The following is a 26,709-nucleotide window of genomic DNA, read 5'->3' as shown; positions in this document are numbered from 1 at the left end:
ACCTTTTAGTAGCTAGGCTGGCATTAGGAAATGATCCAAATGCATTTTTCCTTCCCTGCCCCACAGTTGCCTGTCACCTGGGCTCCAGCATACAGATCCCTGGAGCCATCACCATCTTCCTTTCTGCCCTAACTTGCAGACGTTTGCATAGCTAATTGTATTGGTGATGTCCTTTATCACGGTTGGTCATTGTCTCTGCAGTTGGATTTGCCTGGGTACCCTTGCTGAAGGATGGGAGAGTTATCACATGTGAACAGCAGCTGCCGGTCTCAGCCAATCTTCCCCCAGGCTACTTGAATGTGAACGATGCAGAGTCAAGAAGGGTAGGGGCATGTCTGCATCTGTGCGAGTGACTGCATTTTAGATGTTTAAAAGGAGAACTTTGTTGGCATGGTTTGGACCAGGAATACCCAAATATGGTCCAAAGGCTGGTCCTCCTTCACAAGGAAAGTCTTTGCTCTGTGTTTACAGATGATAACTCTACTAACTTTTAAAACTGCATTTGGAGCATGACTTATAAAAACCCTCATGGATCTAAATAGGAAGGAGATAAAGGAAGGTCTCCTGAGTAAATTGGGAGCATGTGGGGGGGGTCATGGAAGATGGTAGGAAGTGAGGGGAGCAAGGGAAAATGTATAGCACAATAAAAACAATAAAAAGGAAAATACCCCGCATTTATTTAATTCATTTTTGGGGTGGTAGTTTATAAACGTCAGCGGAGGACTGGAAATCTTAAATGACTTAGGACACATTTATCCTAAAGGGCACTTATGTTCTCCAGGAGATCTTTGGATGAACCTAACACTTTCTGAAATCTGTGAAAGTGCACAGGCAGTATTGTAGGTTGTTCATGCATTTTTTTTGCTATAAAATAGATGCTCACGACTGAATTTCTGTGCAGCAATCGAATGCGGATATCAAATGGGTAGATGGTGCGAAGCCTTTGCTGAAGATTAAGAGCCACTTAGAATCAACCATTTATACACAGGTAAATTGAAGCAGCCAAATTTCTCAATCTGAGTACTGGAATCTGTTTCCTTCTTAAACTCGATCATTTTTAATCTCCCACTGCTTGGAGAAATTGAACTCTAGATGGCATGTAGGGGCTATCGTCACGTCATCATTTTTTTATTTTTCCATTCAAAAATTTACACTTGCTTCCCTCCTCCCATTCCCCTCCCGCTCCCCCACTCACCCTCCTCCCTCCCCCTCCCTGCTTGAGAGAGGGCAGGGTACCCTGCCCTGTGAGAAGTCCAAGGCCCTCCCCCCTACATCCAGGCCTAGGAAGTTTTGCATCCAAATAGACTAGGATCCCAAAAAGCCAGAACATGTAGTAGAAACAAGTCCCAGTGCCTTTTCATTGGCTTCTCAGTCAGCCCCCATTGTCAGCCACATTCAGAGAGTCCGGTTTGATCCCATGCTGGTTCAGTCCCAGTCCAGCTGGCCTTGGTGAGCTCCCATTAGAACAGTGGCACACTGTCTCAGTGGGTGGACCAACCCCTCGTGGTCCTGACTTCCTTGCTCATCTTCTCCCTCCTTCTGCTCTTCATCTGGACCTTGGGAGCTCAGTCCGTTGTTCTGATGAGGGTCTCTGTCTCTATCTCCATCTGTGCCAGACAAAGATTCTATGGTGATATTCAGTGTGACAGTGGGGCAAGGCCAGTTCAGGCACCCTCTCCTCTGCTGCCCAAGGACCTAGCTGGGGACATCCCCATGGACGCTTGGTATCCCCTCTAGAGCCAGGTCTCTTGCCAACCTTAAAATGGATCTCTTAATGTAGACATCTTCTTCCCTGCTCCTATATCCGCCCTTCCTCCATCTCCACTCTCCCATTCCCTCAAGCTCTCTCCAGTCTTTCCCTTATATCTTCACTCTCTCCCTCTCCCTGTCATGAGAAAACTGAGGTTAAGTCAAAAGAGGCAGTTTTCCCTGAGGCACAAAAAACCAATCAGTAATTCCAGTTCAAAACGCACATTACATTTTCTACCTCCTGCTGTGACCCCACTGTCCAGAAAATCAACATGTACAGACTTCATAGGGGATAACTGGACTCGCCAGCAAAGCTGAGTACTGAACGCTAGGAATGATTCATCTGGGAACTTGCTTCTCCTGCTGTTTCAAACCTCTGTTCCTGCTCATTTCATTAAAATAGAGAAACAGCTCAATTTGATAGAGCACACTCTTTTTAGGGCTTAAATAAGTGTCAAGCTGGTTGGGCATGCTTAGCAACTTCCTGCGTGCTCGGGTACACACCAGTTTCATCTGGCTGTGCTTATTCACGTGACAGTCAAGAGGTTTTCAGGCACATAGCACATATTAGCAGAGATGGCTCCTGGGTCCTGGTATTAGAACGCCCAGAGAGATAGGCCATCAAGATGCCGGATCAGGGAGAACTGGAAGGGTGTGCTTGGGGGTAATGAATCCAACCTCATATGGCTGTTTCCATCTGTGTTCCAGGATCTGCATGTGCACAAATTCTTCCATCATTGCCAGCTGATACAGTCGGGCTCGAAAGAAGTTCCAGGGGAGCTCATTAAATATTTAAAGGTAAACGAGCAGCAGCTAGCCGCAAAAGGTTCGCTTTTCGTGCCTTTCTGCCGCTGCATTTTGACATGGAGTAAAGGACCAGACAAACAGTTGAAAATCCCGTGGGCCCCAGGAGGACACTTTCTTTTTTGTGCTTTTCCAGCAAGTGGCCGCTTAGAAGCAGACAACAGCTATGTTAGGGAGAACATATTAGAGCCCACATTGGACATTATTGCTTAGAAACCTTATGATTTTAGTTGCACAAATGGCTTTTAGGGTCTCGGCTCTTCCTGCTAACTCTCACGGAAAGGAGAACATGCTGGTGGGGGAAGGGCCAGAAAACACTTTTTCTTGTCATGAAGTATGAGATGGTTCTGTACCCGCTAGGGGGAGACTACCACGAGGGCCCGCTGAAGATAGAAACATTGTCTGATCGTGGCACAGGGGAGGGAGTCTTAGGGAGTCTTTAGGATACCACACTGTAGCGGACAGAGAACCTAACACTTGACTTATTCACTCGGTGCTGCTGCGGTGTGCAACCTAGGACCCGACTAGCAGTGGTTGCTTGCTTTGTTGCTACCTTAGTAGGTTAGCTGCAGAAAATCTGCGCCATTTTGAGCTGAAGACTCTCCAGGGTCTCCCTAACAGTGACTTCAGGAAACCCTTCCTTTCAGACAGATAGGATGGCGTGAGACAATGTATGGGTCTGGAATCGTAAGCTGGTCTACTGTCACAGAGCCGTCATTAACTAGGTCTGTGATTAACCTTGACCAGGTTGCAGAGCTTCTCTTAGTTGTTCACGGGGAGAAGAGTAATACCCATTGGTCACGAGTCTTAAACAAGGCAGCTCATCTGCTGGCTTGTAATTGTTCATGACACACACCTTCTGGAAAGCAGGCACCAGGGGTCTAGCCAATAAAACTGTATGTCTTGTCAAGGAGCTTCAGGTCTTGTGGAGGGAATGAGCATAGAAATGAGCAGGTAGAGATGTCACGTGATGATTAGAGACGCTGTAGAGTAGCAGTTCTCAATTTCTAAGTCACAGCCCCACAGGGGTCGCGAATCAGAAATCCTGCATATCGGATATTTACGTTGCAGCTTACAACAGTAGGAAGATTATAATTATGAAGTAGCAATGACAATGTTAGGATTGGGGGTCACCATAACATGAGGAACTATATTAAAGGGTCGCAGCATTGGGAAGGCTGAGAGCCACTGCCCTAGAGAAAATAGAAGCAGTGAGACCGAACAAGGAAATGAGCTAGACTTCTGTCCTACAGAGGCCAGAGAGGAGGCCTCTGGTAATAGGATATTTAGGCAGCAGCTTAAAGAAAGATGGCAGCCAAGTGCATGGCTGAGGAAGAGCTGGGAACAGCCGGCAGCAGAGTCCCTGAGGAACGTGGCTTGGTGGGGCAGGAAGGGCTGTAGTCTGGCTGGTGCGCAGAGCGGTAAGGCCTGACCTTGAGGCAGCTGGGAGCCTCAGAGGCTGGAGTGAGGGCTTTTATATATATATACACAATTCCGATAGGAAGCCTTGAAGGCATCTGACAAGTGTAATGGCAATGATTTGCCTTTTGTTCTTTTGCTGTTGTTGTACTGTAACTTGAACCCAGGGCCTCACACGTGCCAGGTACTTAAACACCAGACCATGTCACTATCGGCCCACTTTTTCATATTTTGTATGTGTGCACGCTTATGCGTGCGGGTACCTCTTTGTGTAAGGGTGTGTAGACACAGGGGTGTGCAAACCAGAGGTCAGCTTGGGTTTTGTTTCTCAGGAGCTATCTTCCTAGTCTCTCAATACAGAGTCTCTCACTGGCCTTTGGCTTACCAAGTCAGCTAGGCAGGCCAGAGAACCCTCATCCCTTACCAGGAATCACAAGCTGGCAATACCATGTCTGGATTTTTATGTTCTTACTGGAGATCAGAATCAGGTCCTCATGCTTGGCTGGCAAGCAATTTATCCACTGCGCTATCTCCTCAATCCTATATTTTATTTTCTAATTTCAAGACATCCTTACTAAGTTGTCCAGGCTGACCTTTAAACTCACTATCTAGCCCAGGTAGGCCTTGAACTGCCGATACTCGTGTCTTATCCTCCCATACTGGACTGGGTCTAAAGAATCAGAGCTTCTAGGTCAGGCTTGGCTTTAGTTTTTATAGTACTATTCTGCCTGCCGTATAAGGATGTTCAGTTTTGGTTCAGGAGAGTTGATCAATCAGTAGTTGCTTTTGGCCTTAAGCGGTATACCAATCATGTAACTTTTAAATTCAGTCCTGAGTACTATCTCAGAAGAGTCCAACTATATGGACGAATGGTTTATCTATTAAGGTCATTGCTTTGCCTTCTGGGGGGAACTTTGTGAGAATTTTTACAGAGCTGTATGGGAAGCAGCAGCATCTTCAAATACTGGTATTCTTCAAATTTGACAAAATGTACCCTGGTATTTGTTTTTAAGGGTGTGGAATGGCTGATCTCTGTACAGTGTGTACACGCCCTCTGGTGGTAGTAAGTGAAATGGCATGTGATTGCGAAAATGGTGTGGAAATGATTGTGCAGAGGTTTCTCTTTGAGGATGAGAAAACAGAAGTCTAAGGAGAACTGATGTGCCTGCAGTGCTCGAGCTGGTTGGCGGCTGAGCCGAGCCTGTGACACATCTCTTGATTCCTGGTCCCATGAGCATCCCCACAAACCTTTCTATCTGTTGTCCCTGTACAAGGCGGTTTCATGAGTTGATTTATTCTTTGAGTTTTGGTGTGTATTTAGTAGCTCTGTGTGTGCTATGGGGCTTGCAGTGCAGACTAGCTTAGAAATATCGTCAGTATGGGGATTACAGCCTTACAGCCTCACCAAAGACAAGCTAGCAACTTCTTCATAATCCAGAGGATCATGGAAAGACATATGTGATGAGCTGTTCCATGTCTGGTGCAGACTACAGATATGAAATAGTCAGGTCATTGAGAAGCCACTGTAGAATAGGGACTTCCATTTTGCCTTGCCCTCTGTTGCCTTTTATTTAGTCAACCATTCACCAGACACTTATTATGCCCCTGGTGTGGTATTGTTCGGGGTGCTGGGAATATAACTTGGAGAAATTCAGACAGGCCTAGTTTTGTTGAGGGAGGGAGATTATAGCTAAGCTACAGGGAAGCTGAGTACTATGAAGAAAAGAATAGGTTAATGGGAATTAGGGCGACCAGAAGTATATTCATTCTAAGTAGGGAAGGGCTGTCTGAAAATGGGCCAGTTTCGGGCTGAAAAGACTGTGAAGTGAGGCAGACAGTCACAGGTGATGACAGACTCTTACAGCAGCCGCGCATGCCCTCTACAGGCACGTTTGCAGGAAAGCAAGAAGACAGCGTAGATGGAACACCCAGTGGGGTGCGAGGCTACAGAGAAGCAGAGTGTTCCGAGTGTGGAAGGTCCACGATGGCCTTTGCTTACTTTGTTTGTTTTGTTTTTAACAAGAGAGCGATGGCATTATCTAGTTGGCATTTCAAAAGGGATACTCTGGCTGCTGTTCAGAACAAATAACAGAAGAGCTGTCTGAGCTCCATCGGGCATGGAAGGGCTTATCTCGTCTGCCTGCTGTTTCCCTTCTGCTTATCTCATGTTCTCTACCCCTCGCAGCCCAGGCCACTTCTTTTGTACATGTTGTACACGTGCCTGTCCTCCTATTTGCTGGTTGTACTGCAGTGACTCAGTTTTGTGTCTTTACCCCCTTTAGACAGTGAACTGCTTAATGGTAGTTGTGTTCAGGGCATTTTTGGTCGCCCCCTGCTGTTTGACTGTTGTAAGTACACTCAGTACCCCTTGAGTGAGAAAATGAAATGGCTTCACTGAACTGAGGATTTTGATCTGCCTTGGATGAGTAATTAGGATGTGGGTAAAGTCGTGAAGAAGGACAAAAGGAAGGAAAGCAGATGATATATTTCAAGACCAGCACTTATGTCTCGATTCGGTTTCTGAAGAACAGTAATCAGCTTTAAGGTTCAAAATGTAGGCTAGGTCTTCAATGCATTCAACTTAATTCCATCGATCAGGATTTCCCAGGTTCAGCACTATTGACATGTCGGGGATGATAGGTCTTTGTTGTAGAATGTTTATCAGAACTATAGGCCTCTACCCAGTAGAAACCAGCGGCACAGATGCACCCAAGTTGTGATAGCCAAAAATATCCCCAGACATCACTAAACCTTCCACAGAGACCGTGTGACTCCCGAAGGAAAGCCATTGCTCACAGTAATGGGAAGACATCACAACTGTTCTAGAGGGCTGAGGATGTAGGTCAGCAGGACAGTGCTTACCTAGAGTGTGGGAAGCTGTGCTACATCTTCAGCACCCAGAGGAAAAAGAAAAAGAAAAACATCTTGGTAGAAGGTAGTCTAATATCATCCGTGCTTCAGGGGAGTGGACAATCACTTTGGAAATGTGTGCTGGATATCCTGAGAACGCGAAGAAACTGTCCAGGGCGTAGCCTGAAAGGGGGCAGCAGTAGGGAGGAAGAGAGAGAGAGAGAGAGAGAGAGAGAGAGAGAGAGAGAGAGAGAGAGAGAGAGCACAAATGAAGGAAACCTTGGAAGGATAACCCTGTGTGCTGCCTGGGGCTTGTCAGCCTGCCCCATGAGCCTGATGGGAGAGAAGTTACATAGAGGCTTAAAGTCTTTGTGGGACTAATTGAGATACAGATGATGGAGGCCTGAAAGGGAGAGAGGCATGTGAGCATATAAAGATAGAACAAAAGTAAAGGAGACCAAGAAAGAGAAGCGATGAGTTCCCTTAAGTAGGGTGGCTTGGCTTCTTCATCATTGTGTTTCTCGAAGCACTTCATACAGAACTGATGTCAAAAATTCTCGGCAAAGTTGGATTTTCTTTTTGCTCGGCTGATGGAGTGAATGTCATGGAAAGAAGAAGGAAACGTAGCAAACGGTTGCTGTAACACTTCTATGTATACATGAACATACAGTATATGGCAACACTTCACTTGGATGTTTGTAACACCCATCAGCAGAGATAGAATGCAAGCCTGTGAAATAAATGCATGGATTAGAAGAATGTCAGAGGCCTGGCCGGATGGCTCATAGGGAAAAGGTAGCAAGCCTGACCGACGTTCTGAGTTGGATTTCTGGGATCCGTATAATAGAAGAGAGAACTGACTCCTCCAAGTTCTCCTCTGACCACACCCATGCCCTGTGGCACATAAGCTCCTACGTGCACACACACGCACAAACACTCACAAAGGAAAATGTCATAAAAATTGAAAAGAATGTTCAGGTGCAAGACTGTTTCATAGCTGATGTGGGATAAAGCAAATTGCATATACATGTGTTCTTTCCTGCGGCTCATTTAACTTCCCATCAGGTTACCTGGAGGCCACGGTTGTCTTAGAAAGCATATAGAATGCAGGAGACTTGCTTGGAGGCAGATCTTTCCAACCCCCCCCCCCTCCGATTTAGCCTAAGTCGGTTGTCTTCTCTTCAAAGCCCATAAGTAATTTGTACTTGCTAGCTTTATAGCTGAGTATTCATGTCAAATAAGGTCATGGAATCCGAATAGCAAAATAAAGGGGAGCATTAAGTCATTATCAGGTCCCCTGTCTCAGAAGCTCCCGTTTCCTCAAGCTGCTAGTCTAGTTGATATACCGCTCATTACTTAATTTTCTTATTGTTTCACATTTGCAAATTAGATCATATTTCTGTTTGTTTCCATAACTAATAATGACTTATTTTAGTGTTTGCATGCCATGGAGATCCAAGTCATGATACAGTTTCTACCTGTAATTCTTATGCAACTCTTCCGAGTTCTCACAAACATGACCCATGAAGATGACGTTCCCATCAACTGCACCATGTGAGTTTCGGTGTTACAATGAAAGAAGCTATCTGCTTCAGGTCTTTCTGCTTTTTGTCGTGGCTATGAACTTCCCTCTTAGAACTGTGTTTGTTGATTCCCATTGGTTTGGTCATGTTGTCCCATTGTCACTTGTCTGAAAGATTTTTTTTTTTAATTTTCCTTTGGATTTCTTTCTTTCTTTGGAAAGTTTTGAAATTAACTGTATTATAAAAGCTTACAAATAAAATAAACAATACGTGACTAAATGAACCAGACCCAAAGTCTGTACATCTCGGCAAACTTCTATGCAGTCATAGTAGCCGTACATAAGGGAAGCTGTGGAACTTCCCATTGGATTTTACACTTTCAATATTTATGATATTTTTATGCACTCAATGATCACCAAAACCAAAAACTCCGTGACAGAATTAGAACTAGGAAAACAATTAGCCCTATACCCGCTTTCAGAACTTGTGTTTATTTCCTGTGTTAAGTCCTTTCTAATCCTCTAATAGTCTTGTTATACTGAGTCCACAGGCATATTCGGTTACATATATACACATGCTATGGCCTAAGTTCCACATATGATAAGAGACCATGTGGGTGTTTTCTGAGATTGTGCGACCTCACTTAATATTATACATTCTAAGTCCATTCATTTTTCCTGCAGTTTTACTTTTCTTTCTCTCTTTCTTTTTCTTCTCTTTTCTTTGGTTTTTTTTTTTTGGCTAATTGTTCAGAACATGATGTTTACTTTCTAGGTGTTTCCATTTTCCACACTTTCTTCTCATGTTGATTTATTTTGACATAGTGTGGTTGAAAACTGTACTTGGCATGATTTCAATCTTCTTAAATCTTGTTAAGACTTTTTGAATAGCCTATTATATACTCTATCCTGGAGATTATTCTATGGGCATGTAAGAAGAATGTGTCTTCTTTTGCTGTTGAATGAAACGTGTTCTGTATATGTCTTTTAGATACATTTGGTTTAAGTATAGTTCGAGTCAAATATTTACTTCTCAGTTTTCTATCTGGCTGACCCATCCATGTTGAAAATAAGATATTGAAACCCTACACTATTGCATGCACTCTTATTTCCTGCTCCATGCCTGTTTATAAGACAAAGAAATTTCAACTGACCTTTCTCTAGCCACGTTCTCTACCTGTGTTGTTCAATAAAGCAGTCACTCACCACATTTGACACTAGAAGTGTGGCTAGATCTTCTGGGGAAGGACTAGTTAATTGTAGTTCATTTTAGTCTTAACCAATATAGCCATACATGGCCAGTGTTTCTCCTACTGGACATAATGTGTCACTAAGCCATGAATTTTGACTTTGAAGAATAAATTATTTCTGTATGAAAACAAACAAGGATACATTGTAAGGTGGAGGGTAAAAACACACTTGCATTTCAATGAAAATAGGAGGGAGACTTTTTAAAAAAAATGCTGAGCTCAGTCCTAGATGTCACTGGCTTTGCTGCTTCTACAGTTGCCATAGCCTCTTTCCCTAGACCCTAGGCTGTGTGCTATGTGCCCAACTCTGCGGCCAAGAACGGTCCAGTTGAAAATGTAAGAAGCATTATTCTAATATAATGGTTCTCAGCATGCACTCCCCAGATCAGCAGCCAGCAATGGTATCCTCAGGAAGCTTATCAAAATGCTAATCACCGAACTTTACCTCAGCCCAGCAAAGTCAGAAACACCAGGCAAGGAGCCAGGCAATCTGTGAAGATGCCTTCCCGGTGACACTGATGTTTGCTGAAGTGCACAAGGCACAGCTAGTCTCTTCACCTCACCTCCAACTACCATATTATTTTACCTCCTCTGTCCCTCTGTTCCTCTTCGACGGTTTTCATGTTGTCTTTTGTTCGTTTCTTTGTTTTTTCTTTGTTCTTGTTGTTGTTGAGACAGTAGCCCAGCCAGGACTCAGACTCATGGCGATCCTCCTGCCTTAGCCTCTCAAGTGTTATAAGATTACAGGTATGCACCACCTCTCCCAGCCACTTGATCTTTCTTTTCTGTTCCTTTTATCCTCACTGGAAGGGATTTCAGTATTTACTTTGCTTGAGCTCTTTCACAACATAGGGCTATGCCCATGTTTTAAGTGACTACCCGGATTTAGAAAGGAGACTAAACATCCAGGCTGCCTTTGAACCAGGAAGTGCATTTTACAAGACTCTGAAGTGCATTAGGCAACGGACTCTTGTGGCTCTAAGCTAGGGAGCGTCACCTCTTCTGTTACCCCCCCCCCCTGTTGTCTGGGCATCTTGTTGTTTTGATTTGGTTCTTTTCTGTGTTAGACTTGCTCTTATCTGATTGTCACACTATAGAAATTAGTTGACCCGCTGAGTTTCCTGAATGTCGTTTCAGGGTTCTCTTACACATTGTGTCCACGTGCCATGAAGAAGGCTTGGATAGCTATTTAAGATCCTTCATAAAGGTTTGTGGAGTAAAGCCCTCTTGCTGGATGTTTTGCCTGTTTCCCAGGATAGTCGTATTTGATAGTTCATTTGGTTCTGTTTGCAGTATAGCTTCAGACCTGAAAAACCAAACACTCCTCAGGCCCAGCTGATACACGAAACCCTGGCTACTACCATGATCTCAATATTGAAACAGTCTGCAGATTTCTTATCGATAAACAAACTTCTAAAGGTAAGGATGGAAGACACACTGAAAATACATCAGCCACCACATACTTGCTGGTCACCTTCTGTTTCAATTTTCATTTATCCTTTTCGTACTGGACACACCTTCATTCTATTACATTGCGCATGTACCCTTTGCAGCCTTCTTCCTCCTCCATATACACCCATTGCCCTCAACTGAATGTGTAAAAGATCATTTCAGATGAGGCAGAATCTTGTATCTGTTACAGTGGACCTATTTCTGCACCTGGGGCTACCTATGTCTCAGCTCTGGGCCACTATTCATGTCTGAGTTGAAATATTTGACAGTATTGATGGCAGGTAGTAGGCACTCTATAAATAGTAGCTATTGATCTCATTATTTTTACTATCTCTTTAATTGGCGATGGAATTATGGGCCTTTGGGGATGTATTGGCTAGAGATTTGATGCTAGCTTTCAAATTACATGATATAGGAAACCATATAGATCATGTAAGCTGTGCCAGTACTGTACCACAGCCCAAAATGTTTCTCTAAACCAAGTGTAGGCAGCAGTCAGATTTATTATTTGATGTATTTGGGAAAGAGGGGCAAGAGAGAAGGGGACACGAGAGGTCAATGGGGGTGAATATGATCAAAATACATTATATACATGTATGAAAATGTCATTAAACCCATCTAATATATGATTAATACATGCTAATAAAAACTTTAAACATTAACTGTAGAGGATTTAAAAGAAGTACTAAAGATAATTAAAAGGTAGTTTGCCTTTATGCCCAATCACGGCTGTCCAAAACAATGTCAGGGGTAAAATAATCCTGTCCTGCGAAGCAAACCTTTCGATTCGCCCACTGAATGTGGTTAGTTGGCCTTGAAATTTCAGTATCGTTTTTTCTGTCTGAAAAAGTATTCTATGAGACCTTGATAGTGAACTGAGATCACTTGAAAGTGTTATCAAACTTCAGAGACAAGATTTCTACTGATCTGTCAACATTTTCAAAGCTTCGAGTATATGGGTAACAGTTAAGACTTGTGTGTTTGTTTTCCAGTACTCATGGTTTTTCTTTGAAATAATTGCAAAATCCATGGCCACATACTTGTTGGAAGAGAATAAAATTAAGGTAAGTAAGCTCAACAATAACTTCTTGATTAATTAACATTAATTATCTCTGAGACAGCCTGTGGTCCAGGCTGGTCCGAAACCTGCGCTCAACCTGCCAAGGGCTTGGGCTATAGACCTGAGTCACCACATTAGGCTTATTTTAATTTTAATTTATAAATGATAATGTTTACATATTTATGAGGCTAACATGTAACAAATAGAAAGATAACTTTACACATAGTAATAATATACAAATGCTCTTTTATTCTAAACGATTCTTTCCCTCAACTTCTCCAGTGTTGGTTATTAAAAACAATGGACGCTTTGCATTTCTTTGTGATTTAAAAATGTCAATGTTGAGGAGCTGGAGAGATGGCTTAGTGCCTGCTGCTCTTCCCGAAGGCCCAAGTGTAGTTCCTAGAGCCCATGTTGGGCAGGTCCTAACCACCTGGTACTCCAGCTTCAGAGAATAAGATACTTCCTTTGGCCTTGGCAGGCACCCCCTTCCCCCTGAAATGTATGCATAAGTACAATAAAATATTTAAAGAAAATAAAAGTTTGATGAAAAGATTCAACTAGAAAAAGTCGCAAATCAGACACATTCTTTCTACTAGAAAGAAATACAGTACAAATAAAGTTTCCAAAGAATTTTAGGCAATTAGATATATTTCCAAAGCATGGTAACATGGTATGTCCATTTACTTATTTTGTGTATTTTAATCATCATCATCATCTTTATCTTCTTTTCCTCCCGCTCCTTCTTCCCCCTCCTCCTCTTTCTTCTTCCCTCTCCTTCTCCTCCCCCTGCCTTCTTCTCCTTCTTTGTTGTTGTTATGTGTGTATCATGTGTGGGTGGGACCCCATGTGAGCTGCAGTGCATGTGTGGAGGTCAGAGGTCAACTTCGTGGAGCTGGTTCTCTCTTTCACTACATGTGGGTTCTGTGTATCAAATGCAGATCACCGGGTCTGCCGAGCAAGCACTTAACCACTGAGCAGTCTCAGAGGCTCCTCTTGTTTTTCCATTTTGGTTTAAAGGTACATGTTGAGAACTCTTGATCTGAAATGCTTAGAACCAGAAGGGTTTCAGACTTCAGACATTTTCAAAGTTTGGAATATTTGCATATACATAATGAGATAGGCATCTTTGGTACAGGACACATGTCTAAACATGAGACTCATACATGTGTCATGGATACTTTATACACATAGCCTGAGGATAATTTTATGCGCTATTTTATATTTGCATTTGTGTTTTGACTTCAGCCAGGCACACAACATCAGGTGTGGAATTTTCCATTCGTAGTGTTGAGTCAAGTCTCAAAACATTTCAGGCTTGAGAGCACTTAAGATTTGAGATGTCTCAATTAGAAATACCCAACTCGTACATAGAAGATTCTTAGTTACAGAAATCATAATGGTCAGGCATTCGAAATGGCTAGGCATGCAAAATAAAATAAAAAGTCATCGCATAGAACTTTCATAGAGTAAGTTGACTGAAACCATGACAACACACTTAAAGTGTGTCCCAGAAAATAAAATAAAAGCGGAGATGTGCCTACATCCACGGTTGGGCTATATCTACCCATACTATACTTAATGATAATTTCAGGCACTTCTATTATTAGAGAATCAAATGGTTCCTATAACTTTAGGGTCAAGAATAAAGTATACTTTTAACAATTAGTGATGTCATTTTTAGTTGAGAGAAAAATTGTACTTCCGTTTAAAGCCGCTTCCATGATGGTGCATGCTTGAAAGTAAAATGGCAGTTGATTTAGTCTGACCTTTTTAAACTCTCTTTTTCTATTTGTATTTAAGCTTCCCAGGGGCCAGAGATTTCCTGAAGCATATCACCACATCTTACATTCCCTGCTTCTTGCAATAATTCCCCATGTGACCATTCGCTATGCAGAGATTCCTGATGAGTCCCGAAATGTGAATTATAGCTTGGCCAGCTTCCTAAAGGTAAGTTGAAGGCAGTCAAAATATGTTAAGAATCTCCTCTTCACTGATAGGGTCTGGAAAGCCAAAGGAACCAGTTTTCCTTTTTTTTCCTGAAAAAGGTGGATGCTTTAGGTTATTTTTTTTCCATCGCTAAGGATTAAACATAAGCTCTCTGCATGCTGGGCAAACGCTACAGTGCTTAGCTGTATCCGCAGCCTCCAGCTAGGTCTTTGCAAGGCTGTTGAAATAACTCTTTGGACTGACTGATGGATCAGCTCAGTCACGTGTGCTCGCCCTCCCACTGAAGTTAAATAAGAGGCTGACTGAGCCAGAAGCCAGCTCATGCTTATTTCACAGACGTTTAAAAAATACAACAAATGTTAAATGGACTGCTGTTAGGTGGGGCAATCGCTGTCGCCCCAGTCAGGCCCCACCAACCTTCATCATATCCCTGACGTTTAAAGATATTTAAATCACTTTTGGGTTCGTGACTTTCTCTGACGTACGTACGTACGTACGTACGTACGTGTGTGTGTGTGTGTGTGTGCGCGCGCGCGCTATACATGTGCAGGTGCAGGCACTGAAGTTGAAGCAGCCCATCTATCAGTTACTGCCCTGTTCCTCTGTTCCTTTGCAACAATATCTCTCAGTGAACCTGGAGCTAACTAGGAGGACCGTCTCAAGCTCTAACTAGCTTCCTGTCTCCTGCACCCACCGTGGCACTGGGCACTAGGGTTACAGGGATGCCCATGCCCAGCTTTTTATGTAGGTGCTTGGATTCTAACTCATACTTGTGCTGCACGCGCTCTTACCCACTGAGCAGTTTCTCCTGCCCAAAATGTTCAACTTTTGAAATAAAGGTACCTGTTGGCTGTTGTCAACACAGGGTACATGTCACTAATGCATATGCATAAAACTTGTTAGCTTTGCTCAGTGAGGTTCTTTTGTTTGAGAGATGTCAGAAATCCCCATATTTACAAAGGATGATAATTTTTACTTTCTGTTATTATCATAGATGGGGTATGTATTTATTTACATATCTTATTTTGAAAATTATGAAGTTGAGGACTTTAAGTCTTGAGTCCATTGATAATTTACTTTACTCTTTTTCTTTAAGGTCAACCAAAACTCTGACAGCTGTTCTCATATTGTCTGTAAAAATGACATCCCCTTTGTGTACATGAAATTTCAAAATTGTTTAAAGTCATCATAAGAGACATGTAAAATGGCAAATCTAACCTTCCCTCCTTTTTTTTTTAAATAGCGCTGCTTGACGCTCATGGATAGAGGATTTGTTTTTAATTTGATAAATGACTATATATCGGGATTTAGCCCCAAAGATCCTAAGGTAAGTTCTAAGGACATTAGAGCTTGAGGTCAAAGATGACAGTTATACTCTCTTCTGGAAGATTCAGAACTGCTCTTTTGTGTACTTCGAGTGTTGTCAAATGCAAGGACTACTGTTGGACATTGTTGAGGAATCCCCAAGATCACCCACAGGTTCAACAGTTTACTAATAGGATTCAACATATAGTTGTAATTCTGACGAACGCTCATTGCGGTGATATATATGGCTACTCAGCAGGGTCAAGAAAGGCAAAGGCATCAAGTGGAGTGTGCGATGATCCCATGAAGCCTCCCATACTCTCCCCCTCTTGCGAAGGCATACTTCCCATAGGGGCGAGAATGCAATTAGAAGACTACGACACTTCTCTTTAGAGTTTAGGGTTCTTTGAGACTGACCCAACTGTGCTGATGGGGAATGAAGAAACCACAGACACACCTACAGAAAACATGGGATTGGGTGAGCCATGCACTCTGATAGAAACGCACCAGAAGTCCAGAAGCTCAGTATATTATTATATACAGCTGAATGGGGAGGCAGGTTATTGTATACAACTGATGGAGGAAGTGGGGTGGTCACTGAAGGGGGACAATCTCAGGGGTCAATCATACAGGTTGTATCTGTAGGGGAATATGAATCTGTCGTTGATACTTCTGCACACATCTCTGTACTATGGCCAGGGAAAGGTCTTGCCATTCCCCCAGCCTGGCCCAGGAAAGCCTCTGCTATTCCTATGGGTCTGCATCCCTGGGGTCTTTTGACATGCTGTGTGTATGCCATGAATGCTCATACATGCTGGGGTACACTCACTTCCCACAGTTCTTACCGGGGAGCTGTTTTTGTATTGAAGCACACAAGAATTCTAGACTAGCAGAAAGGAAAACAAAACAGGTGTTCACCATAAACCACATTGTTTGTAAAAGGGCCTGGCAGACTGGCACCAAGAATACACCCTTATCTCATAGGGAAAATTTCAAAATCCCTTTTCTCAGATGCCAGCCAACATCAGTGTTGCAACAGGCCTTTTCAAATCTGCCACTCTTGGGCTGGCTATGTTAACGCTTTCCTGGACAGATTGCACCTGCCTGTATACTTTGGAAGATAAACACATTGGGGAATTAAGGATCTTTTTTTTATTCATCAAAAAAATAAATGCCTATAAAATGACATGATATATAATTTACCATATAGGTTCTTGCTGAATACAAGTTTGAATTTCTCCAAACAATCTGCAATCATGAACATTACATTCCTCTGAACTTGCCAATGGCATTTGCAAAACCAAAGCTACAGAGAGTTCAAGGTATGTATTTGTATTTTCCATTATTTGGGATTGTTTTTTCTTCTGTGATAGTACTAGTGTAGCATAATGTTTTCTGATGAAACCAGATAACTTGACAGTAATTAGAATTGCTACTATCTGAGGATAGCTTCATTGATGGCATTCTGCATTTCCTTCATTGTAACTATGAAAATATTGGATGTTACATACATTGTTGCTAAAACACAAATGTCAGACACTGGTAAAATTTCTCTTTATAATAATATTATATTGAATTTTATTTAAGACTAAGTAAAAAAGTATGTGAATGCATTTCGGCCAAAAGCATCAAAAATAAATATAAAAAGTAAAATGATAACTCGCATGTACTAAATTTATGAAATGCCTCAGTTTTAATCTCCATTGCTAGTTTTATTGAATGCTTCTTTGTTGTGTAGCACTATTCTTATGTTATTATGTTTTTTATTTGTCCCTTTTCTTTTCATATATTAATTAGATTTTTTTTCATTTGCGGTGGACCGTTTGACTTCAGTAGGTAGGTTTAACTCGGTTCACTCTAAAGTAGTATGCTGTGTTTAAACACAATTGATTTGATGAATGGCCAAGATGAATGGGGGCTTTGTTTGTTTTTCAAATCCTCCCTAGCCAAAGTGAGCCTTTAATTTCTTGTACCCCAAAATCGTAAAAGCTTGTTAGTCTCAAAATAAGCTTCAGTGTCGTCTGGAGTGAGTTTTCAAATATCTGCCCGTAGAAAGCAGCTTCCTCTGCTGCAAAGCAGCTTGGAGACAGGGGATGAGCTGAGTATCTGTTTTAAGTGTTTGTCACCTCTCTCCGCCTTGCTGCTTTCTCTGTCACCCTGTTGGCCACAGTCTTGAAGGTGTGGTTGAAAACACCAAATTGGATTTATTCAAGTCACTGAAGCATAAAATCAATTGTCATTTGCAAACTCTACCCAGATAAGTCCACCTTGGTTATTCAATGCTGTCCTTGAATCTAGAACACGATTGGAATTCACAAAAGAGCACGACAGTGCAGGAGAATCATATGCCGTGGTCTTTAGAGAAGTCTCTACTCAGACCTAGTGGTTGTAGAAATGGTGAAATGATAGCCAGTAAAACTGGAGGAACATTTCAAGACCACAGTACCACTATCTAACTCCCCCATTACTAGGTTGAGCATGAGTGGCTAATGCTCCGCCCATATTTTTGATAATGACAAGGAAGTTAGGGGGAAGAATTGGACAGGGCATCGGGATTTGGAGTTAAATTGGACAATGTACAACAATTCAAAATCCTAACTGGATATACTGCATTACATTAATTCTGAATCAACCAAAAGGAAAAAAAAAAGAAATGAAAGGCATTTTCTTCAGCTTTTTGCTTTATCTAAAATAAAGGAAAATATAATCTCCTATAGAAATTACTAAATTTGATCCTAACCTCCTCTAAGTTACGATAAGGCAAGTCTCCCGCATAGAATTAATGTGTAGGATTTAACAGAGATAAAACGACCTAAAGTGGAGGGAAAGATACAGTTTGCAGTGGTGATTTTATAAAATGGAAGGTCTGTATTTGTGACTGTGATGAAGAATTGATGTGAGTGTGGTGATGAATTGATGTGAGATGTGGTGGCTCTTTGTATTATCATTGTGTCTACTATGGATGTTCAGGCTGATATGTAATGATCACTGCAACAATCAATAATACTGTTGGGATGATGGGGTTGTCTGGTTTGTCTTCTTTTCTCTCTTTATAAATATACATAGATAAGGAAATCAAGCATTAGTCTAGAAAGTTGAGCCTATAGTCAAAATGAGAAATGTGTTAAAATATTGCAAAATATAGAATTATTTCATTCTAGTTTCTATTGTAGGAGTATTAAGACTTCAAACAATTTAGGGGAGAATGTATCTTCATGACCATCTTGCTAACTGAAATAATCATTAAAACAATCATCTATCCCTAATTAGAAGTGTTCTTATTTAGTAAAAATTTTGCATGCTCATTTTATACTATAGAGGAATTGTTCAGATTGATTAATAATAAAATTAAAGTTTTTGCCAGCATGACCACATAATTAAATGATAATTATAGTATTTTAATTGTCTAATAACAAATTTTGTATATTTATTAAAAGTTACAAATTTTATTGTACTGCAGATTCCAATCTTGAATACAGTTTATCAGATGAGTATTGCAAGCATCACTTCTTGGTTGGTCTACTTCTGCGGGAAACCTCCATTGCTCTTCAAGACAATTATGAGATCAGATATACAGCTATCTCTGTCCTAAAAAATCTTTTGATAAAACATGCATTTGATACTAGATACCAGCACAAGGTGAGGATGTCTATACAGTTCTTGGGAGCACATTAGTAAATTTTTCTAAGAGTTTTGATTCAAGATGATGTTTACAGTGAGGAAAAAGGTATGAATATCAATGAAAAGGTATTTGTATAAATAAGGTATTTTTCCATTTCAGGCAATTACATTTTTTAAAATACCGTGCAATAACTTGAAGAAAAACATTTTCTCAAATCATTTTTTAATATTTTGATGCCAGGTAGGGAACAAGCCGTGGTTCTGCATATAGTGACATATATTCTACCACTCAAACCATATTTTAAATTAACATATATAAAGGTCTCTGTTTATGTGACAATGAGTTAGGTTGCTTATTTTTCTTATATTTACTGTAAATATTAGGACCAGTCAAACTCTCTCATGATTTACTCCATAAATTAAATAGGATGTTTGTAAAGTCATACAGAGACTAGAGAGATAGGTCAGGAGTTAAGAATGCTTGCCGCTCTTGCAGAGAATTGCAGGTTGGTTCCTAGTACCCACATCTGGCAGCTTACACCACCTGTAACTTCAGTTACGGGGAGATCACACACTTCTAGCCTCCAAGGGCACCTGTGCTCACGTGAACATACACACACATACCTAAAAATCACCATACAGAGTTGTACCATGAATATACTGTCAAATACTGTAATGTCTCTAAATAAATGTGATATTGATGTGTTTAATAAGACATTAAGTTATCATGTATAAAATATATAACATGATTTTTTCTTTATACTAAAAAGATTTGTTATGATAGTATTTTACTGTCAGTAGCCATGGATGTGGCTGTAAATCTTACATACATTTAACATCGACCATAGCACTGGTTGCTGTCTGTTACTACTTTAAATATGTCTTTAAATGTCATTAATATTGCAATTTAAGGGCATGGAAAATTAAACTACAGACTGAGTTTAATTAACCCTAAGTTATTTCTTTGGTATTGAGTGACTCAAAAAATATAATATTTCATGTTTGATAATACATCCTTTACTTTTTAACATTCAAATGTAAATTTGAATATAAATTGTTACTGTAATTAATTTGAAAAGCTAATTTGTAGGTAGAATTGTTTCTACAATTTTCTCATCTGTTGTGTTTTTTTAGTTACCAAGATTTTTTTTTATTTGTAAATATTGCCTTTCTTTTCATGGTTCTATCTAAAAGTAAATTGACTCTTTCGTTTTGTGATATAAATTATTTTTACTGTAGATTGTGATATCTTTTCAAATTATAAATAGCAGCCAGGCGGTGGTGGTGCACGCCTTTAATCTCAGCACTCGGGAGGCAGAGGCAGGCAGATCTCTGTGAGTTCGAGGCCAGCCTGGTCTAGAAGAGCTAGTTCCAGGACAGGAACCAAAAAAAAGCTACAGAGAAACCCTGTCTTGAAAATCAAAAAAAAAAAAGAATACTGATATTGCAAAGAACCTTTTCCTTTATGTTTGAAAGCTCTCACTGGACTCCATATTATGAATAAGTCCAAACAGCAACCAAGTTCATGGACAATTAGTTATAAGATCCATGCCTCTAAATTTTGAAGCTATTAGCTGACCTTTACTCTTTTAATCTGACAGATGGGGCCAATTCCATTCATGTGAATCATATACATATTATTTATCCATGAAGTTTGACTATTTTTCAGAATCAGCAAGCCAAAATAGCACAGTTGTACCTCCCATTTGTTGGACTGCTCTTGGAAAATATACAGCGACTGGCAGGCCGAGATACTTTGTATTCCTGTGCAGCCATGTCTAATTCTGTAAGTGTTAATGTCTTTCTGTTCTGAGTTACATCTTGTTTTACCTAATGCATTTGGGATTGAGGCCATCTGCTATAGGATCTCAACTGTGAGCATGGACTTTTCCGTATACTTCTACATTTCTCCTGCTTTTCCTAGAGCAGTGCTTCTCAAATGATAAGGTGGGGATGTGCTAGAACACAGATCTTAATTCAGTAGGCCCTAGGCTGAGAGAGTCCCTGTGTCTAAAGAGCTTTGGCTGCCTCTGTCTAGTCCAAAGGCTACATTTTGAATAACAAGGTCCAAAAGAATACCACAAATGCCTTGTTTCTAGTTTGTTCCTTAAAATTTGCTGCTAATTAATACACTTTAGTGTTTTCATTTTTCTGGAGAACAAGATGAAAGCATCTTCACTTGCAGAGCTGATATCAGACTCTGGGGTCGAGTCCCTTTGCTTCTCGTTATCCTTGGTAGTTTCTGGTTAGTGTTTCTTGCTAAGTCTCTTTTAGTTTATTACAATGGGGCTAGCTTTCTCTTCCCCTTAGTGCCTGAGACTTATTTCAGGCACTTAAAGGTGACTAACTAGGTTTCTGTTTGTCCTGACAACCTTTGCCCTTAGCAATAGTTAAGCTGTTCTTCCTCGACCTTAGACCTGGAAGGGTTTCTGTTCATCGCTCCTAGTTCTGCCCTCTGGAGACCTATAAACCATTAGTTTCCACCTTCACAGTTTCTCCCTTCCACATATGCCTTCTAACTTTTTCTCCAGGCCAACATATCATTATTTTGTCATTTCTTGTTACAAACCATTTGTTTTCTTGGTTAATGCTTTTGGATACTCTCCCATTTGCCAGTGGCTCTCCTAAATCAATGGTGTCAGGCCAGATGCCAGCACTTGAAAGACTGGGGCAAGATGATGCAAATTTGAGGCAAGCCTGGACTACACAGTAAGACACGCCCTCAAAAAAATGGTGCCCAAATTGTATGCTTTGTATTTGTTGGCCCAGTATAAGCGTTAACTCCTATCCCTCTTCATATTCTGAATGGTCCTAGATCATCTGTGGACTTTGCATCATCACTTCATATAGTTACATGACAGCTTAAACTCTGCTTCATAATATAATCTGGAAAATTTTTCCCTGTAAAATGTCCCTGATAATTTTGAAAAACACTCCTAAGTTCCTGAGAAAGAGCTTTTTAAAGATCAGTTAAGGGCACATTTTATTTTCATTTTTAAATAGTATGTTTATGCATATGTCAGAGTGTGGATTTGTACATGAGGACAGGTGCCTATAGAGACCAGAAAAATGTCAGATGCCCTGGAGCTGGAGTTATGGGTAGTCACCATGGGTGCTGGGAACTGAATTCTGGTCAAGAGCAATTAGGCACTCATAATTGCTGAGCCATCTCTCCAGGCCCATTTGTTTGTTTTCTGAGACAGGGTCTCACTGTGACTGCAGTCTAGGCTGACTTGGAACTTGGAACAATTCACCTGATTCAGTGTCCTGAATGCTAGGCTTACTGGCACACACCACCATCACCGGATGGAAAAGCCACTTTTCAGCTTGAGTGGTAGCTAGCTCTCTTGCTTGTGGCACTTGATGGGGTTAATGAGTAGAGTGTGGATGTAATGTCACTGGCTGTCCCATTGGTCTTTCTTCACACAGCAGTCGTGTTCACTGCACACATTCGACAGTGCTATTTGGAAAGGTTTCACTCTCTGTTCTTTTGCAGCTCATGTTCACTTAGAGACTTCATTACACTTCAACTTCTAGCACTGTCCCTGGTTCCAAGGAACAGAACTGAACAATGTTTAGATTATACCAGTTGCAGCCATCTGATTATATCACTTGGTCAGCGGTTGTGATTACTACAGTAGGCTAGCAGCCATTTTTTTTAAACATGCCACTTAAATACTAAGAACACCTGTGTAATTTCCCAGTGAGCCGTGTTTAAAAGCAGGGTACAGTCTAATTCAGATGTTTTGCCCCAGTTTAAAAACTGGTTAAATGACTCAGGCATCACATTCTGTTACAGGCGTCCAGGGATGAGTTTCCATGTGGCTTTGTTTCACCGACAAGCAGAGGGAGCCTGACCACTGACAAAGACACAGGTAATTAATCTCTTTAAAGATTATGCATAACATGAGGATTTAGAAATGTACCTCTGCTCTTTTTGAAAGATTTCATGATAAAACTATCCATAGCCTGATCTTTCCTGAAGTTTAGTTAAAATATGACTCACACAGGTAGCCACATTTTCTAGTTTGTCTGAGCATGATCAAAAAGGCTAAGTGTAGTGGAAAACTAGGAGATAAAAACAAACAAAACAAAACAAAAACAGTGGTTTCCTTTCCTCTTAACTTTCATCAATATTGGGTAAGACACTTCCTTTTCTAGGTTTGTGTTTGTTTACCTATAGTGCAGATAAGCTGTCTTGTGAATTACCTGGATTTATTATATGACTTCCAAGGAACTGAATTGCATAGCAAATTGTTTTGAGAGGGGAAAATCACTTCACCTTTACTTGTTTTCTTGTGGTGTTTTGATATATGAATTTCACAGTAGAGGACCAGGATCTATTTGCTTTACCACATATTTACTTAAAATAATGTAGCACTTAGTTTTAAAATTATCTTGATGGTTCTTCCTGTTGCTAACAAGAACTTGAACTTTTTTCCAGCCTATGGATCTTTTCAAAATGGTCATGGAATTAAGAGGGAGGATTCAAGAGGTTCCCTCATCCCAGAAGGAGTAACAGGATTCCCAGATCCTAGCAACACTGGTGAAAATGTAAGAACCGAAACCTATAGGATAACCTCGTGACTATACTAAAATCTTTCAAAATAAGCATGCAGCTATCTGGTCTGCTATAGTCTATTTTGGATCTGTAAAATGCATCCCACAATTCTTGACTATTTAGTAGTACCTTCCTTGTAGTAATAAGGGCGGCGGGGCTGCATCCCCAGCACCCTGGCTGCCTGGCTAGCTTATGCCCGAAATAACAACACACAAACTGTATTCATTTAATCACTGCTTGGCCCATTTCTATCTATCCTCTTCTAGGCTAATTCTCACATATTAATTTAGCCCATTTCTAATCATCTGTGTAGCGCCCCTAGGTGTGCTTACCGGGAAGATTCTAACCTATGTTCATCCTGGGTCAGAGCTTCATCGCATGCGTCTGCCTGGGAGCTGGGAGCATGGCGTCTCCCTGAGGCGTCTCCTCCCGAGAGGAGAGCTGTGGGGTCTGAGCTCACTTCCTCTTCCTCCCAGCGTTCTGTTCTGTTTACTCCTCCCACCTATCTTCTAACCAATGAGGGCCAAGCAGTTTCTTTTTATTTAACCAATGACCTTCCTCCATCACTTCCTATCCCTGCCTCAAGATCCTTATGTCACCCAGGCTAGTCTTGAACTCACAGTCTCCTGCTTCCACCACCAATTTACTGCTTTTCAACTGGGGTCTTATTATGTTGCTCAGGCTGATCTCAAATTTCTGGCCTCAAGCAATCTTCCTGTCTCATCCTCTTGAGTAATTACAATGACAGGCAAATACCACAATGCTCAGTTTACCAATAGGGAGTAAAGCAATTATTCTCAAGCAGTCTAACTCTTTACTGTAACCTAGAGGGTAGGTTCCAGTTGAAAATTTCTCAGCTGCCTTGCATTTTAATCACAACATATCAGCGTAGGGCTGATTCAATCTTGCCTTTTAGAAAATAACATTTATTAATTAAAAAATTTCATTTATTTTACATATCGACTAGTTTCCCCTACCTCCTCTCATTCCATCCACCCACCTCCCATCTACTTCCCCTCCCATCTACTCCTCTCCATCCACCTCTCCATCTCTGTTCAGAAGGGGCAGATCTCCCATGGGCACAAAGCATGGCACACCAAGCTGAGACAGGACCAAGTTCCTTCCCCTGTATCAAGGCTGGGCAAGGCAACCCAGCATGGGGAATAAGTTCCCAAAATGAAAATAATATTTAACTTGAGAGAAACTTTAGGTCTTTGGGTTGATAGTTTCTGAGTTCCAGCATTACTTAAGGTCTTAGAGACCTCTAACTCTTACATCATATTGTTGTAAGCCTAAGATTAGAATGTAAAATGTGTCTGCCTTGAGGCCCAAATACCACATTTTAGACAGTAAACTTCTGTGACACTATGTAAAATCATATATTACTTAGAAGGATCTTTAAAATATTTTTTTTAAATATTAAACTCCCATTCCTGTTTTTAAGTGAAACTGGGATTTTGACGTAAGCCAGTCACACCTGACCCCATGTTTAGAGATCAGCAATTTTCCTATTCTGTGGCATGTTCGGTGTGCATCAGAGTCACCTGAGGGAAAACGAATAATGAATGGCTGCGCCTCACCATAGAAAGGTTCAGTAGGTGAAACAGGGCCTGCTAACTTGTATTCCAAGTTCTCAGGTGATGTCGTCTCTGCTGGTTGGGAAGCACCCCTTAACCACTGGACTATACATCTTTGTGACTTTGGGTAAAGAGGCATTTATTCCCAAAGGCTCCCATCTCATGCTATTGTGAATTTTGATGATACTGTCACAGATAAGGTCAGAACAATTAAATATCTTACTGGAAGTGATATGACTGACAAGTAATTAGAACTGAGGTTTGTTTCACTCCAATTCAAAGTTCTTAGTAAGTCCTACCTTAATTCTATGTACCCTGTTAGCTCAGCTCAGAGTAGCTTAGCTACTCAGTACTCTGAGCTGAGCTAAGGCTTTGCATTGTTGTTATCCTATTTATAAAGAACCTCAAATAAATGACATCTTGCTATGATTTGGTATTAAGCAGACCTCATTAAGTAATAGGAACATCACTACTTTGATATAATTTGGAAATATTACCTGGCCCTCCTTATTTTAATTATTGTATAATTTGTCCATTTAAAATAATTTGATGGTTGGGGATTGGGTATTATTAATACATTCTAAGTAGGGATTCAAATTTAAAAGTGTAATTTTGAGGCCGCAATGGTTCCCCAGGAAGTTGTATATGATAGGCAAGTGATCTACTTCTGAACTTTCAAATACCTTAAACCCTCCTCCACATAAAAACTATTCTTTCTGAAAGTTTTATGTGAGTAGTTTAAATTTTTGCTATTACAACACAAGCATATGGGAGTAAACATAAATACATAATTAATAGCTATGTTTTATGAAGACCCCAAAGTCATTTCCAGTGATACTACTAGTTACTGTAGCAATGAAGACTCAGCCCATTTATCTGTCAAATATACCATAAAATTTGTATTTATAGTTTTCCCAAATAGGAAAAATAGTTTAAAAAAATAATTGAATTTAAGGTCGTGTAAATTGTGATATCGTTCCCTAAATCTCCTCTCTTTTATCTTACAGACCCGACAGAGTTCTTCAAGGAGTAGTGTATCCCAGTATAATCGTCTGGATCAGTATGAAATCAGAAACCTCTTGATGTGCTACTTATATATTGTAAAGATGATTTCTGAAGGTGAGAAATGAGCATATTCAGCAGGAATTCTACTAGACACTCCCCCCTCGTAGGGTCAGGCCTGTAAATCAAGAACATGCATGTTAGAAACAGATCTTTAAAGATTTAAGTCATAAAATATCCTTTAAGATGAACAATAAAATAAGTCCCTGTGGATTTGAGTCTTTGATATAATTTAAAAATAACTATTGATTAATTTATAAAAATTATGCAACAATTTTAAAGGATTTTTATACAAAGCATAAAATATGTTAAATAGTTAATATACCAGGAAGGAAATAATCACAATACAAAATTAACATTTTAGCTTTTATTTGAAAAACATAAAAACAGAAACAAAAAAACAGGGTTTTCTGAAGGTAGAGGATGCCACCATTGTCTGGAGTCAGTCATTGTTTCTGCAGCAATGCTGGCATTGTCTGGAGTCACTGTCTCCACAGCATCATTGGCATTGTCTGGAGTCAGTCATT

At 40.6% G+C, this 26,709-nt stretch overlaps 1 protein-coding gene across 3 annotated transcripts in view; it reads left to right on the top strand.

Moving 5' to 3' along the window:
* The window catches only part of Dock11 (dedicator of cytokinesis 11), a 195,427-nt gene that overhangs the window by 106,364 nt on the left and 62,354 nt on the right, over window positions 1–26,709 (top strand). For 2 of the 3 annotated variants that reach the window (XM_075956583.1, XM_075956581.1), the window contains exons 21-36: window positions 202–323; window positions 902–988; window positions 2,458–2,547; window positions 8,258–8,376; window positions 10,732–10,801; window positions 10,888–11,013; window positions 12,039–12,110; window positions 13,910–14,056; window positions 15,300–15,383; window positions 16,572–16,683; window positions 17,159–17,197; window positions 18,822–19,000; window positions 20,652–20,768; window positions 22,782–22,857; window positions 23,427–23,536; window positions 26,128–26,239. In XM_075956583.1, the coding sequence (XP_075812698.1) occupies window positions 202–323; window positions 902–988; window positions 2,458–2,547; window positions 8,258–8,376; window positions 10,732–10,801; window positions 10,888–11,013; window positions 12,039–12,110; window positions 13,910–14,056; window positions 15,300–15,383; window positions 16,572–16,683; window positions 17,159–17,197; window positions 18,822–19,000; window positions 20,652–20,768; window positions 22,782–22,857; window positions 23,427–23,536; window positions 26,128–26,239 (1,662 nt within the window). The remainder of the gene's footprint in view (window positions 1–201; window positions 324–901; window positions 989–2,457; window positions 2,548–8,257; window positions 8,377–10,731; window positions 10,802–10,887; window positions 11,014–12,038; window positions 12,111–13,909; window positions 14,057–15,299; window positions 15,384–16,571; window positions 16,684–17,158; window positions 17,198–18,821; window positions 19,001–20,651; window positions 20,769–22,781; window positions 22,858–23,426; window positions 23,537–26,127; window positions 26,240–26,709) is intronic. The other variant, XM_075956582.1, reaches the window with a different exon arrangement.

Source organism: Microtus pennsylvanicus, chromosome X, assembly GCF_037038515.1.
Source record: "Microtus pennsylvanicus isolate mMicPen1 chromosome X, mMicPen1.hap1, whole genome shotgun sequence".
NCBI lineage: Eukaryota > Metazoa > Chordata > Mammalia > Rodentia > Cricetidae > Microtus > Microtus pennsylvanicus.
This window is presented reverse-complemented; position numbering and strand designations above follow the sequence as displayed.